We start from the raw sequence: 19,218 nt of genomic DNA on the forward strand, positions 1-19,218 counted from the left end.
CAGCCAGGGAGTAATGTGAACAAAAGTTAAACACAAATGAGAATATGTTTCACTTACATTTTGACCTTAAGAATTTCTGTAGGTGGCAATAATCATGACACACTTGGATTTGGTGTAATATATATTATATATATATATATATATATATATATATATATATATATATATATATATATATATATATATTGGTAAGGGTTCTTTATTTTCTTAGAATAAATGAATATCAGTTGGCTGTTAGATATGTCTTATATTTCTAGTGTGAGACTAAGATAATTAACAACACAGAAATTTTTTGAACTTTTTTTTTAACCCATTATTGCCAAGGGTGAAAATAGTTCTGGAGCTGACTGTAGGCCAGGTGTTGGCTCAGGAATGCACCACCTGTGATACATTTAAAAAGTCCTAGACTATGGAAAAGGAAAACTGCTGCTGAGTTGGTTGCACTCGTGCTAAAAAAACTTGAAAATGAGAATTCGGGAATGATGGAGCACTGCAGAGTTTAGTATTCTACCTCATTTAACACACCTGATGCAGGTCCACAGCTCAACAACTTCATGAAATTGAAGAAGGAAAAAAACATAAATCTTTATAAAATCTCTGTGGAGCCGCGGCCTTCCACAATCTGAGTTTGACATAGAAGGGAAACACAGATGTGACTTAGACCGCTTGAGTATTGTTAGGAATTTGAGTTTTAGCTGTTCAAGCCATGAAGTTCATTTTATAGGATAAGTTGTAACAATATTTAGAATATAAAACATCATTCCTTAGGAAATGGTACAAATGGTTTGTTATATTTAGCGAATAATGTCAAGAAAATCAAAACAGTACAACATCAAAATGTCATTTATATCAAAATATCATTGTAGTACAGCTAATTACAGCAACCGTGCAAATGATAAAATAATCAAACGCTTTTGTAATTGTTTTTATGATTTAATGTTTATTTTTGCAAAAGTGTTGATTAAGCATAATTTACTGATGTAATATTAAGATAAGAGCAATTATGCTATTATGCTATGCAAAGTGTGTCTCTTTTACAGCTAACACTATTGCACAAATCTCACAACTGATCAATATACTAATTTAATATAATAATTCAATATACATGAATTTAATATAATTACCAACATGATAAAATAAAATGATAAAAGGCACCCTATAGTGTGTTATGTTACAAGGCACAAAACAACAATGCATCATGCTAATTATTATTATTATTATTATTATTATTAATTAATTAATTTTTTTTTTAAAACCTGCACTAATGTCATTGCTCTTTGGTGGCCTGTGAAATTTAAACATAACAGACAAGAGGTGTGAATAAGGAAGGTTTTTCCCCTGTTAACATTTGTTTTAGTGTTTGGGCATTATGCCAAGGTAGAATGTTTAGGAGAACACATCAGACCTTCTCTGTACACTAGAGCTTGGCTCGGAGGGATCCCAATACTGGCTTGTCAGAGCAGAACTCTGCCCACCAAGATGGACGTTCCAGAACATTCTTCCCCTGCATGACAGCGGCCCACAAATTCTTATAGAGCTGAAGTATAAAATACAAAAGCATGATAAGGATAATACACTTTACAAACTGTATAGCATGTTGCCACATTTAGCTCAACTTATTTAAATTTTTACTGGAAAGTAGATGAAACAATGCCTGTTAGAAAGTCTACACACCAATGTTAAAACTGCAGGTTTTTATGAAATGAAACCAAAAAAAATCAAGTCAGGTCTTTCTCCACCTTTAATGTGATATAGCAACCAGCAAAATCCAAGGGAAAAACAAATATAAACATTGTAGGGAGGAAAAAATTACAAATTATGATAACCTAAGTTGCACAAGTGTGCACATCCTTAAACTAATGTTTTGTACAAGCACCTTTTGCTTGTAATACAGCACTCGGTCTTTTTGCGTAAGAGTCTGCCTACTTAGCACATCTTGATTTGGCGATTTTATTTCACTCTTCTTTGCAAAAATGCTCCAGATCTATCAAATTGTGAGGGGATCTCCTGTGCACAGCTCTCTAAAATGCCATTCGAAAATGTTGATCTTTTTCTGAAGCCATTCCTTTGCTGACTTGGATTTGTGCTTTGGGTTGTTATCGTGCTAGAAGTTGAAATTTTTCTCCACCGTCAGCTGTCTAACAGAGGCCTACAGGTTTTGTGCCAAAATAGACTGGTATTTGGAGCCATCCGTTATTCATTCTATCTTGCCTAGAGCCCTATTCCCAGCTGAAGAAAAGCAGCTCCATAGTGTGATGCTGCCACCACCATGCTTCACTGTGGGTATTGTGCTCTTTGGATGATAAGCTGTCTTAATTTGGCACCAAACATATCTTTTAGAATTACGCCCAAAAAGTTCTACTTTAGTCTCATCAGACCATAACACATTATGCTACATGCTTTGGGGTAATTTAGGCAGGCTTGGATGTTTTGTTTTTTTTTTTCGGGGGAAGAAGGGCTTCCGTCCAGTGACCCTACCCCATAGCCCAGACATGTGAAGAATATGAGAGATTGTTTTCACATGCAGGGAGTGACCAGTATTTGTCCTTTCATCAATTTTGGAGGTATGTGGTGATGGCTTTGACGATGTACATCTAATGGTATACAGTTGAGGTCAAAAGTTTACATCCCCCTTTCAGAAGCTGCAAAGTTTCATTATTTTACCAAAATAAGAGGGATCATACAAAATGCATGTTATTGTTTATTTAGTGCTGACCTGAATAAGGTATTTCACATAAAAGATGTTTACAAAAAGAGAAAATAATAGGTGAATTTATAAAAATGACCCTGTTCAAAAGTTTACATCCCCTTGATTCTTAATACTGTGTTGTTACCTGAATGATCCACAGCTGTGTTTTTTTGTTTAGTGATAGTTGTTCCTGAGTCCCTTGTTTGTCCTAAACAGTTAAACTGCCTGCTGTTCTTCAGAAAAATCCTTCAGGTCCCACAAATTCTTTGGTTTTCCAGCATTTTTGTGTATTTGAACAATGACTGTATGATTTTGAGATCCATCTTTTCACAATGAGGACAACTGAGGGACTCATATGCAACTATTACAGAAGGTTCAAACGCTCACTGATGCTCCAGAAGGAAAACTTTTGAACAGAATGGAGATGTGTACATTTTTCTTATTTTGCCTAAATATCGTATTGTTTCATTTAGTACTGCCCTTCAGAGGCTACAGAAGATAGTTACATGTTTCCCAGAAGACAAAATAAGTTAAATTTACCCTGATCTTCAAATTCAAAAAGTTTTCACTCTCCGGCTCTTAATGCATGGTTTTTCCTTCTGGAGCATCAGTGAGTGTTTGAACCTTCTGTAACAGTTGCATATGAGTCCCTCAGTTGTCCTCAGTGTGAAAAGATGGATCTCAAAATCATACAGTCATTGTTGGAAAGGGTTCAAATACACAAAAATGCTGGAAAACCAAAGAATTTGTTCGACCTGAAGAATTTTTCTGAAGAACAGCAGGCAGTTTAACTGTTCAGGACAAACAAGGGACTCATGAACAACTATCAGTAAACAAAAAAAACACAGCTGTGGATCATTCAGGTAACAACACAGTATTAAGAATCAAGGGGATGTAAACTTTTGAATGGGGTCATTTTTATAAATTCAGCTATTATTTTCTCTTGTGGACTATATGTAAACATCTTTTATGTGAAATATCTTATTCAGGTCAGCACTAAATAAACAATAACATGCATTTTGTATGATCCCTCTTATTTTGGTAAAATAATGAAAATTTTGCAGATTCTGAAAGGGGGATGTAAACTTTTGACCTCAACTGTATCTAATGTTTTGGAAATTCTTTTGTACTCCTCTCCTGATTGATACCTAATTAAAACGAGGTCCTGTACATGCTTTCTAAGCTCTTTGAAACCAAAAAGAAGTCAAGAAAATCCTAAAATCTTTTTTTCCCTAAAATGAAATGTGCTTTTTACTTTTAAAGGATCACATTAAAGGAGGAACCAGATCTGACATGATTTATCTTGCTTTCATTTTTTTACATTACAAAAACCTGCAATATTAACAGTAGACATTTTTATATCCACTCTATGTTTAATGAAACATCTGTTAAGGTCTACCCCAGCAACATTTACACAAGCACTGTTTCAAGCAGGCTTCAATCCAACAATCCTGTCTTATTTTTTAGAAATCCCTTTTACAGGAACTCGAGGAGACGAGTAAGAGAATTGGCCCAATGCCAGAATGAAGAGTAATTTTCCTGTAAATACTAACTCAGCTATAAACAAGGCTAAAGCGTGTGAGACCGGCCAGTAGAATTACTGAATAGGGCTGGTGTAGTGTGTGTTTCTCTGTTTTGTTAAACGTCTGGGTCTCTCTCTTCAGACTTTTAATAAAAGAATGGCCTGTTTTCTTTCCCTCTAAACTTGCTAGCTGAACAGACAACAGCTCAGTGCTGTGAAAACTAATTAAAATCAATAGCTAACATAACAGAAACTGGAATCATATTTCTGCAGGAAAACATTTAATTTCCTTGAAGGCACTTCGAGATAATCTAACTAAATTCAATTTAGAAATAATGCAGTCATTGTATTGTTAAAATATAACAATACTATTAACAGTCAGTCCACTAATATTGATAGGAAATGTTTTACTTAGAATAACCTTTTCATTTAAAGTGTCTGCCATTGTGCCCTATGACAGATGTAATATATGACATATGAGTATTAAAGCAAAAAAAACTATTATGTTATCAGAAGATTGTCATGAAATCTTATACATGATTTGGCTCCCACTTTAAAATGAGAGATTTCTGTCCTTTCCTTGTCATTTCAATACCAAATGACAAAAAAATAGAATACAAAAGAGAGGTCTGGAGAAAATGAATGGGCCATAAAAGTCTATAGCCTTTGGTAAAGAACCCCAGAAAACAGACTATATAAGAAAAACAAAAACTGCCATTCTTAAAGATTTTACAAATTTCTCTGCTGCACAGGATATTCCAAAACCCCAATCACAGAAACACAGGAGAATTGTGTGTGTGTGTGTGTGTGTGTGTATGTTTTCGCAGCTGAGTGTTAAGCAATACCAGTTCTCTTACCTCACCATCAGCGTTGCCAATGGGTGAGTTCAGAATAAAGTCAGGAGGAGCGATTACGTCAACCAAAGCCACAGCATCATCTTTGAGCTAGCAGGAAGAAAGATCACAATCCCATATGACAGCTATTATGCACCTGTTGTTTACACTTATACATATATATGTGTTTTTAGGCTGACCTGCCTACAGAGACAGAGGACAGCATTCTGCATGAAGTCAGCTGGCTCTTTTCCAGACAAATAGCCTCCTAGACAAAACAGTAAAATTATTCTGCATGATTTCCATGTGATTCATGATTGAGAAGGTACAAAAAGGCATACCTTGGTAGAGAATGGCCATGTGGTTGGTGAGGGTCCAGAGCCCGTAGAGAGCACACAGCCTCCTCAGAACTGATCTGACACCTGGTGGAGTTTGGTCATCCCGAGTCACATCATGGAAGCGCTGCAGAACTGTGTGCTCAATGTAGGCTATTGCCAATGAGCGACAGTAATACACCTATATACAGGCAGAAATAAAGAGAGATAGACAACATATCGAAGTGAACAACTTTTGCAAGTCCTCAAACCACTGCTTTTGGCATACATTTACAAATCCCTCTGTAGACACATGTATAACACACTGCAATGAGGGTTAGCCCTCTGAGAAAAGAGGACCGATTCACTGTCAGGCTGAAAGTTGAGATCAGCTAATGTCACACACTGGGTATGGGTGGGGTACAGCCATTTTTTAATTTTATTAGTCTTCCACATTGTGAGAGATGATGAGGTGGGATTTAAAAAAAAACACCATTTGAGGTCATTTGGCGGGAAATGTTTTGTTTTGTAGACAGGGAGTCTGACACACGAAGACAAACTGAAGTCAAGCAGAAAGGAGGAGGAGGAGGTGGGTATAGAGTAACATGTGGAACTAGGCACACATTGGGTGGAGCTGGACAGCCTCCAGATATTTAAAACTTGCTATTATGTCATACATTCATGCAGCTCTTTGCATGTCTTACTGCACACCCAGACCTCTAAAAACCCAGGCCCAGGGAACACCCTATATCTAAATGTGTGGTAACTATAGTAACATGAGGGTTTAATTCACCCCAAATGTGACTGATGCAGATATGAACCGCTTTATCTTCAGAAATGTGCAAACACATTGCACAACCCATTGAGACCTTCTGGAATGTTCTTCTGTTATATTCATGGGTGTTTGTGGCAATGTTCTGTGACAAAGAAAACTAGAAAAAACATTTCAAAAGATCTGCAGGTCTTCTTTATAATTTAAGTGAATGTGTAGACTGAATCTTTGAAATGTCTAGGTTGAAAACATTTGTAGTTTCGAAGCCTACATGAAACTACTTCTTTGTCTAACAGTGAACATTGTGTTAGATGTTTTATAGGTATAATGGTCTGACAGATCTGGATTAACTTTACACAGTTTTTATAAGACCTGAGAGTTTGGTTCACTTGGTTGAGCATGGAAGCTGTTTACAATCCCACGTGCGGTCAAGAAAACCAACCTCTGTTCATTTTGAAAAATTGACTTAACCTTAGGCTTTTTTGTATGTAAGTGAATAACTTAAATTGACAAACTTCACCCAAACTGTTGACCAGTGTTGAGCAAAAGTAAGGAATAACTAAATAAATAAAAATGAAGAAACACTAAATAATAAGAAAAGAATATGCACACTGCAGAAGTGATGGGTAAAATTTGTGCAACTGAAAAGGAATTTATATGTGTGAATACAAAGTTGTGACGACAACACTGTCGCTCAAACAAGCCCAGAATCAATCCTGGTTACGGCCTCCAGGGTTTAGGCAAAGTGTAAAAACTCTGAGGCTTTAGAACTGGGAGTTTAATAAAAGCTGATTAAATGCTCAGTCACTAAAAATAAAACATTTTCGGCAGGGGTAGACAAATGATAAATTCATTAGTTAACCCACTGAGTTGCTAGAAGCTCCAGTAAGCTTGTCCGATCCCATATATTGGTTATAATATATTAATAATTCTAATACAATAATAATAATAATACAATATATTGGCTATAAATGGTGCTGTTACTATTTTTGCACAACACGTGAACCCTTCTTTCTCAACAGAGTAAATGGGGACCATGTCTTTCACATCATGAAATACCACTGCAACTGAGAAGTCAAAGTCTTCGAAATGACGGAGAACTGCCAGGTGAATGCAGCATTATATTTTACATAAACGTGTTCAACTGACTGTTCAATCCTGTACCAATTCCCTATCTTTGAAGTGATATTTCCACCTTTGTTTGATACGAGCTCAGTCCTCGGTGAAGTACTGCCTATTTATCTTGCCTTTTTTTTTTTAATCTAAGCCGATGTGTGTAGTGCAGCAGGCGGTGTGATTCGGAAGTGCGTAGTTGTCTGACACGCAACTACGAATAAAAATATAACAGACATGAAATCTGGCCACCAATGCTATTGATTTGTCCACTGCTAATCAGTTACATTCAAAATGACCTTTAATTTTTCTATATCTTTCACACAGTCAAAAGTTTGGAGCTAAATATTTGGCTCCTGACTGCTGTTTAATGTGGCTTATTTTGCCAGAATGCAGTGTTATTTTGCATGTTTTCCTACTAGGGTCTACTTGCCCAGCGACAACCTGCTGTTGGATTTTCTGCACCTATGTAAGCAATATGATTACACTGATACACATGCGTCTCTGGGGTGTATGTGGGACAGATTAAAAGTGTACCTGGCTGTTGTTGCGTGCCTCAAAGTCTCCCATCCCCAGAGCTCTCTGCTCGCTCAGCTTCCTCTGACTCTCCCCCAGCAAGAAACATACCAGCCACTTATATGCTGCCAGAGGCACTGGACCATGTGAATAAAATATTAAAAAAAAGCACATAAAATGTCATTTGACCAAAAATATAAATTATTGCTTAAATACGTTATATATTTTGAGGAATATGTTGATGTGGTCTGACTTCTATAATAAAAGTCTATGCATTATGAATGTTTCTTATATAGCCAGATATAATATAATTTTATAATGTTAATAATAGAGTAAAGCAGCAATGAGGAAAACCACATGCGTTGTGACTTGAAGAGGGAAATAGATAGTAATGATAATGCTGGAAACAGGTGGTGATTGTACAGCTGCTTTGGATTTGATCAGGTATTTGGCATATAATTCCCTACATGCACAAACTCACATACACCCATTAGGGAATTGGAATCATGACAATATTATAAACTTAAATCTTATCATTAGAGTGTGAAGGAGTGAATGCTGATGAACAGAGATAAAGAAAAAAGCCCTAGAGGAAGGTGGAGGATCAAACTAGCCTGCCATATATTCATCTGTTAAATAAACACCACATATTTGCATTCTAAATGGCCAAAAATGTTTCACATGCTGAATATCAGGCTACAGTATAAGTGGCTTGAAAGACATAACCATATGTGATACTGCAAAAACCTTAGGAAGAAAATGGGCATGTTTGGTTTTGACATTTGAAAGTTAATGAGAACTCCAGGTTTGATATTTTGGCCAAAAATGGCCTCTTTTCTATAAGAGCACTGGTTATGCACTTTGCTTGATTTGTTGCAATTTTCCAGTGCAAAATTTTGCCAGCTAACTGCTAGACTGCATTTGAAATCTAACACAAGCAGATAAAATGATGTGTGGAATATGGACAAATATCCAGGCCTTGGATAGACCATAATCTACACTGTTGTGTTGCTGGCACCAAGTTTCCAGCAGGGTAGCAGGTCAGAGTAAAAAATATACTGGTATATTGGTTACCATGCAGCAAGTTGTAGCACTGTTAAATCGTTCACTGAGTTGAAAATGTCCCCTCGACACACTGTTCACGTGACATGCTGAGTGTTTTGCACAGTAAGTATTCCAACCAACCAATCAAAAACCTACTCCTTTGACCCCAGTTGCCAGGTTACAGCCGGTCAAGTCATGAGCAGAGGAATGAAGTCAGTAAAAGAGTGCAGATGTGTGGCAGATGTGCAACGGAGGCCTCTGTGCTGCATGAGAACCTCCAGAGCAGAGAAGTAGACTTATTACGATAAAACATATGCAACATGACACCGGGTGTGTTTTTAAAAGGGTTTGTCTGAGCAGCTTTCTCTCAAAGTTTTAGGTGGCGAGTAGGATTGTCACCCCACCCAATGGTTCAATGTGCATAGAAAAAGAATTATTTTCTTTCTTTTCTTTTGGGTAAATAAGTAGATTATCTTATTGTGGCCCTCTCTGTACAGAAATGTCAACATGAAGGATAGAGTTCAAACTTTCCATGGCAAGTTATTTGGGAAAACAGTGCTAAAGTGTCATTATTACACACTCTACCTGCTGAGTCCATGCACTCCTCTCCTGAGGCAGCTGTGAACCTGCTTTCCAGAATTCTTTTCCAGTCATCCAGGAAGTTCACTGTCTCCAGAGGAGACTCAATCCTTCCTTTACCTAGAGGTGAATGAGACAGAAAGAGAGACAGAAAGAGAGACTCAGAGAGAGAGAGAGAGAGAGAGAGAGAGAGAGAGAACACATAGGGCAGGTCATCCACTATGCACCAAAATATTTCACATAAACTTTGTTCCAGCAAATTAGCATGCAGACTCTAAACTGCCCATTAAAAAGTTCTATACATTGAGGGAAAGACCTTGCTGCTGGTGCTGGAGCAGGCTAAGCAGGTAATTGCTAGTTTGTTGCAGAAGGACGTTGTTGTCCCCCTCATATGTGCAGTTCGGGTCATTGTCATCACGGATGTCTCCGAGGCGGTTCACTAGGGAATGAACACAAGAAGGGATTTGCACTTTCACTAGCTGAAAACATAACAGGCTGATGGTTCAGTGATTCAACAACTGATCAAAATCCATTAGACTGGGTCCAGTAAATTCCTTGGGCCAAGCTTATAGCGCAGATTGTCTGATGTCCCCAACTTTAGATCCATGAATTTGGTTCCTTGCTCATGCTTAAATAGTGAGCATCTACTTATAGCACAATCCTGTTCACAAAATATTAACTGGTGTTAAATCAATTTTAAAAAGTATAGCACAGTGGTATGTAATTCTACAGTAAATTTCTGGGTACCACTATTCCCTAAGAGAACATCCAAAAAGCATATTCAATATTTCAGACTGCTACATGCACGGACCAACTCTGACTTTTTGCCTCTTAATGTGAATGTGGTTTAGTTTCTTGTGTCTAGCATAGTTAAAACTCACTGGCCAGGTATCCATGTCCTCCACAGGCTTCACGGCATTCCTGAATGCCCCGCTGAGCCGTCCATGAACCTAGAGGCTTACTGGAGCACGACATGGCATGAATCTCTCTACCTAGCTCAGCCTTACAGAGTACAGTACACACACATACAAAACACACAGACCAGCACAAGCACACAGGCACACACACATGCATGCACACACACAGTACATAACTAAATGTGTGTGAAGAAATAAAAATCCCAAATATTTGTACTTGACTGCTTAGGAAAGTATTAAACTTAATGGATTGCAACTTGAAGTGCACTTGTGTACCTGTCTGTCACTGCTGTCCTTCATCAAGAGACCAATCTGAAACTCCACAAAGTTCATGTAAAAGGATTTGGAGAACAGGTCCAATGCATAGACCGCTGCCACATATGGTATAAGTCGCCATTGCTGCAACAGAGAACACACGGCCAAAAATGTTATCCTCACCAGACATTCGTACAGTTCACTCAAGGTCCTCTCTCATAATGCATAGCGTTCACCTACAAAAGAAATAAAGGAAGTCCATGGTCTATTGAAAAAGGGTTAGGTCACAAGTTGCCCAACAGTAAAGAATTCAAACCACTGAAGAGGTTGTTTTGAATTTGCAATGCCATTTCCATACTTGGCTGGAAGTCTGAGAAAGTGGAATTGGCTCTGCTCTCTGGATGAAAGGAATGACATTACTCTGTCCCCTTGGCAATCTCAGCAGAACTAGTCTGAGCTCATGTGTACGGAATACAGCAGTTCTCCTCTAAGCGCTTTTAGTGCAGTTCAAAAAGATATGGTGGCTTCATGTGTTTGCCCCTCCTCTCTGATCTGTAGCCATCATGCGACAGAACAATACTAAATTAGGAGGAAATAGGGTTGATTTATTGGTTGATGAACACATAAATATATTTCTGAGGTCACATGAAGGACTTTTTCTTTTTGGACTTTTTTTGGTCATTGAACTTCTCGAAAGCATTCTTTGGAATTCTGTGATAACCTTGAGCCTTTCTAAGCATATCAAGATGGATTGAATGCCCTAATCTAAGAAAAAATAAACACTGAACATAATCACTGCTTCCTAGTAAAAGCAAAAAATCCTAGTTACTTGAAAATACTGTTTTCAATTCATTTGTTTTTGCAGTGAGAATAATAATTTCTTGGCTATTCTGCTTAAAGTTATTTGTTAACTGCTTATTATGCTTAAATGACATCATTATGGTTCTTTTTTATTTCAAAAGTAATTCTTCAACAATATAATGCCATGGTAAAGAATAGGCAAACATCCCAGTAGTGTAATGACTGTAGTGCTGGAGGTACCAGTGACAGTGCTAGCAATCATCACAACTGGTCTGTTATGTCTTGCTTTTTGTAAAGTGTGGATCAGTGAGAAGTATAGCTTTATGAAATGCACCTGTAGCTGGTACTCCAGTACTGGGATCTCTTCATCATCTTTAGGCCCAAACTGGCGTCGTGTAGCTGAGAAACGCACAGCGATCGTCAAGGCCAACTTCAGATTTACCACTGCCATTCTCGTTATGGACACTCTTCCTCCAGACAAGGCACCCAGTGAGGCCCCAAAGCGTTTATTAGGGTCCTGAGAGAGAAAAGGAAGACTTGAGACTTGCGTGACACTTCCAACAAGCAAAACACTTAATGATTAGTCATGCAGCACTCCTATTACAGGATCTGGGCTAAAACATTCTGCTTGTTTTTCTAAAGTCCTCTTCACATATTTTCATCATTCTAAAAGGCTGATAGCGTTGCAGTACCAGTACTGTTTATTTAAAATGAAAACATGGGCATTCTTTCATGCACATCCAGCATGGCGACTAAAAACACAGACTGTTTTTTTTCCTTTATGGCTCATAAGGATTCTTCCCAATAGCTCTCACCACTGCTGGCACAATACTGTGTGGAACTTACACACACCATATAAAACTATCATTTTAGTAAGTGAATTGGTTTGTGAAAAAGTTAAACCGGAACAAATGTTAAATATATTTTATATATTGTATAACTTCATGCAAAAAAGTGGCTTAGAATCCTTTTACATTTCTTTTACATTTCTGATTGTGGTCTTGTTTGAACAGGTGCCTTGGTACTGGTAGTTTTATAGAACACAGTATTGTGCTGACCTTGAAAGGAGTCACGTATTGTCCGTCAGGCGTCACATCTCCAGTTTTGTTGAGTAGATTTTCCCGAGGGATCCTCACATTGTGGAAAACTGCAAAACTGTAAAACACAAACCATCAAAACATTATGCAGACACAAACACGGATACGCTGATACTTCTTCAAAACATATGCGAGTACAAACATTCAGCAGTGTACAGTATGAGATCATTTCACCTTCTACACACTGCCATCTAGTGGCAATTCAATCAAGCAAGCCCCTTTACCTCTGCTTAATAGAAAACATATTTAATGTTGTGTATTTAACACTCACAGGAAGCACAAAACTCACCCGTTGTCTAGTCCGTTTTGGCCCAATTTCTTTCCCATGTCTCCAACCATTACTCCTGGCATTGCTAGTAACGTTTTGGGATCTCTAACCTGCAATATTAATACCACAAGACATGACTGCACGTCACAACATTGAAATGACCAACCCAAATTTTAGCCACAAACTGTCGCAGCACTCACTTATTAATTCCAGTAAATAAATGGATTAGGTAATGCAGACCAAATTAGTTTGGGTAACAGTAAAAAAAGGAAGTACCTGAACCACAAATGAGTGCAGGCCGTGACAAACTCCATCAGGCGTGTAAAGCTGGGCAAACACAACAGCATGGGTGGCAGTTTTCCCTAGGTTTCCAACCCAGAATTTTGCTGCCTCGAAGTCTGGGGAGTTTATTACAAACTCCTATTTGAGGAAATGCAGACAAAGTGAGAGAGAAAGAAAAAAAAGGGGGGCTTATAAATCATTCTTCATTCATAACTGCAGAAAAAATTGGTACTGTCATTCTGACTATCCATGTTACACAGGTAGAGAGTTCCAATAGCGGAGTCGGAAGGACAGTACCACCATTTTTCGCAGTTACGCAAACAGTCTAGGCCACAGGCACCAGAAAGACATCAAGACTGGAGGGACTGACTGTACTTAATGAAAATGTTTGTTCTCTGCCACTGAAATTAAACACCAATTAAAACATTGAAATAATGGCATTAAACATGTAACATTTTTACAAATAGTTAGTATGCTATATACTAAATTAGAAATAGCAACATTGCATTTCAATGCTGTCTCTTTTTTTATTTTAACTAATAAGCCTTAATACAGTGGTTGCTCTGTGAAACATTTCAAAATTATTCAAAATGTCATGCACTTTTGAACTTCAACACTTTTCACATGGAGAAAGCACAAGAAAACCTAAGCGCTAGCAATGACCGTCTTGGTCTGTTTTCCAAAATATTTAGTTCTTTTGCCATTATCAGTGAAGCTATGGACAGTCTACAAGGTAAAACACATCAAATATGTAATCTTTCCATAATGATGAAGTTACACAATATTTCAATATCAGTTGCATAAATATTAATATATTCAGTACACACTGTATTTGCTAGGGTTCAAATGTAGAGGGGCCAGAGCTCACAGAGCTCCCTGTGAGACAGCACCACTGATCTAGCACGTTCATATGGTTTATGACTTAAAGTGTATACACGTTCATTTTAAGCTATTTATGGGCAAATTCACAAAGATATTCAAAAAGTATATTTTAAAAATACATATGAGTGTTGAAGTGTAGCTGAATGGTTAACACACAAGACTAAAGAGATAAAGACAATTCAGAGGACTGTAGGACTCTACACATTGTAAGAGCTCTACCCTAGATTTACTGATTATATATATATATATGTGTGTGTGTATATATATATATGTACATATTTATATATATATATATATATATATATATATATTCAGCACAGCAAAATCTACAGCTTGTTGTCACTGCATGGTATTGTAAAGTGTACCTGGCTGCTGGGGTCATATGAAGCTGTTGTTCTCATGAGCCTTGTGTTGCTGCCGTGGCTCAGTTCTGTCAGCGCAAAACATCCATATATCTAAATGCACAGTAATAAAATGCAGCAGGAATTGCCTCTTAGAACTCAAATGGACACAAATTTCAAACATCCTTTGTATTCCACCATGTTCCTACAACTCAGAAACTGAGTTGTAAGAAACTCAGAAGAAAAATGCTAATTATTGTCAATGGATTCCCCATTTCAAGTCGTCACAGTGACATCAATGAGAAATCCAGTTTGGCAAAGGCATGTTTAGCATTGTCCCAATGTTAGCATTAGTCCCAATGTTTAGCATTGTCTTTAAAACGTATGTCCTTATCCTTGATATCCTTATATGTGAATGACCACATCTCAGAGAAAAATAAATTGCTTTGCCACTGAAAGAATCTCAACTTTACTTCTACATTTGGCAAAATCCCCATAAAGGCTCCCTACTCAGTGTCATAAATAGAGTATAAAATATAAAATATAAAACACTGTAGTTCAGAGTGAAATAGGAAGCAATACGGGATTTAGCCTCAACCAAATTTTTGACATACATTTAAAAATCTGCTTATTTCAAAATATATAAAATATTTTCTTTAATAAAAGAAGAGCTCATTAAAAAGATGGAATGTCAAAAAAATGGTTAGAATTCAAATAGCAAAACATGGCACATTTGAATAGCTGAGAACGTCCTGGGGAACAAAGTTCAGCTGTTGTAATTAATAATTAGTCAGAATATACCCATATTTTTGAGCTTGAAGACAAATTTACTGTTAGCTTCACAGCTACAAATAAATTTAAATAGGTTTCTACGTGAAAATGTGAAGTGCATGAACTGCCTTCAATTCTTTCTAAATACATTACAACACCTAACATACAGACAGATGATAAATTAAAATATACCTAATATACACAGATGATAAATTAAAAGGAAAACTGGTGCCTTGAGGGAGGGAGTTTACTGGCATTGTTTGAATACACTTGTCCCCTTAAAGTGAAGAATCACTGCAAATCAAAGTTACAAAGTTATTCTTACTCATCACCTTTATCCTATGATGAAACATTTCTATCCCAATGGGAATGACTGAACTTATTGAACACCAATGGGGGATTTTGGAGCAATGTGAGCTCTTCACCACTATAATCAAAACACCAACTGAGGAACTATTTTTGGAACAATACTAGAATCACTGATCACCTTACTAAGACACTTTAACAATGTTTTTTTTTCCTTTTTAATTCATTACATGTCTGTATTTAAGGCGACAAACCTGAATATACAGAAATGTTAAAAATAATTTTGAGACATAACACTACATGGCCGAGTAAGAGACAGAAACAGGCCTTATAGAGGATATTCAAGTAATTTTATAAAGGATATTTGAGTCATTGTGTGCCAGTGACATTTATGCCAGCAGATACACTCGGCACTCTGAACTTTACACCCAAACACTGAACTACTGCAGATTTAACTACAGCAGTGAACAGCAAGTGGCAGAAAAGAACCTTTACCATCATATCTTCAGTATCCTGCAAGAATTTGAAGTGCCTCTGAGATCCAGAGCTAGCCACAGTACGTGCAAACATCTGAAGAAGAAGAAATTGATAGTTCCTATCAATATAGTGCAAATATATAGGAAAGATCATGTCCAAGCAGACTGAATACAGTATTAGGTGGCATAAAAGAATGGCTTCCTTAAACCTTGAATGGTGATTATATATCAGCAGAAATGTTTTTTAAATAGCTTACCCCTTTGTTGAGGAAGAACTTGGCCCCTAAGGACCAGTCGTACATGCCCAGGCAGTCGTTGAGGACCGTCACCTTCCATGGATTCTGCATCATCTCATCCTGGGTCAGGAAGTTGTACTTAAACAGCTGTTTGCAGCGGCGAAAAGTGAGCTCTCTCCTCCGTTCCACCGAGACATCCTCACCCGGCTGCCTGGCAAAGAGCGGGTCGTTCTCTAGGGTGTGGAAAATTTGCTGCTGCTCAGGAAGTTGGAGACGTGGCATGAGGAGATAAAGAAGGATTGGGAGGTTTAACAAAACATTGGATTTAATGCATACTATCGATCTAAACATCGCAATACAACATTAGACAAATTACAGGTTATATATGTGTTCAGAAAATTATAGTTTCTTTTATAGAAAAAAACATTATTACACTTTTATTCCAACATTTCATCACACACACACTTTGTACACTCAATTTTTAAAAAAAAATTATTACCTTGAAAGCAATTATTTCCTCACCCTCCAGGACCCTCAGCATTTCCTTCCAGTTGAAGGATGCCCTTTTTCTGTATACATCTAAAGGACCACTGGGAAGCTCTGGGAATTCTTTAGACAAATCCATTTTCTTGGGCCCTTAAGGATAAAATGAAGAATTAATACCAATGTAATGTGGTAACTTCTGAGAACCAATAACACCAAGCTTTACAAAAAAGGTTCCAACTCTATATAAAATATTAATTTGACATATATAGCTCAAAGTAAATAAAAATTAATCTGATGTTTATACACATGGATTAGGACATTATTGGCAGTTCTCCATATAAATGTTGCTGTAAATGCAGTATTTTACCAGTTTAAGGGACAATGAGAGGTCAGAATACTTATAACTGAAGAACCAAAGTGTGTGACCTGATGGATACTTCTTGTGAGTTCTTATAGAGGTGATTTTACCTTTTCAGGTAAGGTTCAGATTAGAATAAACATTGAAAACTATTAAATACGATTAAATAGATGCATTTATTGATTGATATGATGTTCACTGATGCTGAAAAAAAATTACACTTGTTAAGTACCAGTTAATAAGGTATTCATTATAAAAAATAAAAAAAAACAACAACAACAACTGGTTGTTAAAAACTGCCACAGCTCCAGATAAATAACACAATTCACCTGCTCCTGAATTCTATTCTTATGTAAGTGTTCTTATGTAAGTGTTCAGGAGCTATTAGCACTCCCAGTGCCCATTTTGATTATTTATGTATACACATAATATTCTTTTTTTTATGTACCTAATTCCCTGAAACAGAAAAAGTGTGTGCAATGACCTGTTAAAAGTTCACATGCTGCTGAAAGAAAACAAACAAACAAAAAAAATGTTCAAATGCTAAAGGTGGTCTGTTTCTTGGTATTAACATAAACAGATTTGTATGTTAAATGTCAGAGAACACAAAACAGGCTGATCAGAAGTTATAAAAGCTGAAAAGATGAGAATATAAAACTAACTTTACTGTAGTTTACTGTCAAGTAGAACAAGAGTCAGTAATACAAAGTTCACCATCTTTCCCTTATCACACAGGTACAGTTCAGCCAGTCCAGCCTGCTGACCCATTCACTGTGCTTACTTACATTCCCAATGTGCTGAAGAAACACCCAGCAATGCCACTGCAGTTATTGCTATTTTAATCTAATCTTTAATCTTAGTTTAAAGGATAGTACAGAGTTGTCCTTGCCCCAGTCTTGTAGGTTATTTACATAGCTTTATCCACACTTCTCAATATACATCATTCTAACACACAGGAACCTGAATAGCTCAGCTGAAGCTTAACTACTTTACATAAGAATAGAATTTAAACTTCTCTAAATATTATATTAACAGTTTAATAACACTGGACGACTGAAATGATTTTTAAGTAGACCACTTACCAAGCTTGCTGTGAATCTGCGTCTTCTACTTCGGTTGTGTTCTGTAATGTTCAGTAATGTAGTAATGTTTCAGATCGCCATCTGCTGGGAAATTCACTTACACATCACTCCAGGACTCATACTGTTATAAACACTCACTGTCCACTTTATTAAGTACACACACACACACACACACACACACACACAATCATATATATATATATATATATATATATATATATATATATATATATATATATATATATATATATATATATATATACACACACACACACTATATTACCAAAAGTATTCGGTCACCCATCCAAATGATCAGAATCAGGTGTCCTAATCACTTGGCCTGGCCACAGGTGTATAAAATGAAGCACTTAGGCATGCAGACTGTTTTTACAAACATTTGTGAAAGAATGGGCCGCTCTCAGGAGCTCAGTGAATTCCAGCGTGGAACTGTCATAGGATGCCACCTGTGCAACAAATCCGGTCATGAAATTTCCTCGCTCCTAAATATTCCACAGTCAACTGTCAGCTTTATCATAACAAAATGGAAGAGTTTGGGAACAACAGCAACTCAGCCACGAAGTGGTAGGCCACGTAAACTGACGGAGAGGGGTCAGCGGATGCTGAAGCGCATAGTGCAAAGAGGTCATCGACTTTCTTCACAGTCAATTGCTACAGAGCTCCAAACTTCATGTGACCTTCAGATTAGCCCAAGTACAGTACGCAGAGAGCTTCATGGAATGGGTTTCCATGGCCGAGCAGCTGCATCCAAGCCACACTTCACCAAGTGCAATGCAAAGCGTCGAATGCAGTGGTGTAAAGCACGCCGCCACTGGACTCTAGAGCAGTGGAGACGCGTTCTCTGGAGTGACGAATCACGCTTTTCCATCTGGCAATCTGATGGACGAGTCTGGGTTTGGAGGTTGCCAGGAGAACGGTACATTTCGGACTGCATTGTGCCGAGTGTGAAATTTGGTGGAGGAGGAATTATGGTGTGGGGTTGTTTTTCAGGAGTTGGGCTTGGCCCCTTAGTTCCAGTGAAAGGAACTTTGAATGCTTCAGGATACCAAAACATTTTGGACAATTCCATGCTCCCAACCTTGTGGGAACAGTTTGGAGCGGGCCCCTTCCTCTTCCAACATGACTGTGCACCAGAGCACAAAGCAAGGTCCATAAAGACATGGATGACAGAGTCTGGTGTGGATGAACTTGACTGGCCTGCACAGAGTCCTGACCTGAACCCGATAGAACACCTTTGGGATGAATTAGAGCGGAGACTGA

At 37.5% G+C, this 19,218-nt stretch overlaps 1 protein-coding gene across 1 annotated transcript; it reads right to left on the minus strand.

Moving 5' to 3' along the window:
* Nucleotides 1-770: 770 nt before the first annotated feature.
* On the minus strand, nt 771-18,077 carry acox3 (acyl-CoA oxidase 3, pristanoyl). The gene is made up of 18 exons (XM_026937123.3): nt 17,941-18,077; nt 16,514-16,650; nt 16,036-16,269; nt 15,798-15,872; nt 14,250-14,339; nt 12,997-13,140; nt 12,742-12,830; nt 12,414-12,510; nt 11,690-11,872; nt 10,576-10,698; nt 10,264-10,384; nt 9,699-9,821; nt 9,389-9,502; nt 7,781-7,896; nt 5,386-5,560; nt 5,245-5,312; nt 5,069-5,155; nt 771-1,537 (listed from the first exon to the last, which is right to left on the minus strand). The coding sequence occupies exons 2-18, from the start codon at nt 16,637-16,639 to the stop codon at nt 1,418-1,420; spliced, it is 2,085 nt and encodes a 694-aa protein (XP_026792924.1). The 5' UTR covers nt 16,640-16,650; nt 17,941-18,077; the 3' UTR covers nt 771-1,417.
* Between the last annotated feature and the right edge of the window lie 1,141 nt (nt 18,078-19,218).

Source organism: Pangasianodon hypophthalmus, chromosome 4, assembly GCF_027358585.1.
Source record: "Pangasianodon hypophthalmus isolate fPanHyp1 chromosome 4, fPanHyp1.pri, whole genome shotgun sequence".
In the NCBI taxonomy this organism is placed as follows: Eukaryota; Metazoa; Chordata; class Actinopteri; order Siluriformes; family Pangasiidae; genus Pangasianodon; species Pangasianodon hypophthalmus.

What these genes read in the sequence shown, in the direction of transcription:
- acox3 (XM_026937123.3), bottom strand. Translation starts at nt 16,639, where the DNA reads ATGGATTTGTCTAAAGAATTCCCAGAGCTTCCCAGTGGTCCTTTAGAT. An exon ending in AGTTCTTCCTCAACAAAGGG is followed by an intron (nt 15,873 to 16,035) that starts GTAAGCTATTTA and finishes CTTCTTCTTCAG; the next exon opens with ATGTTTGCACGTACTGTGGC. An exon ending in AGGACAGCAGTGACAGACAG is followed by an intron (nt 10,385 to 10,575) that starts GTACACAAGTGC and finishes GTACTCTGTAAG; the next exon opens with GCTGAGCTAGGTAGAGAGAT.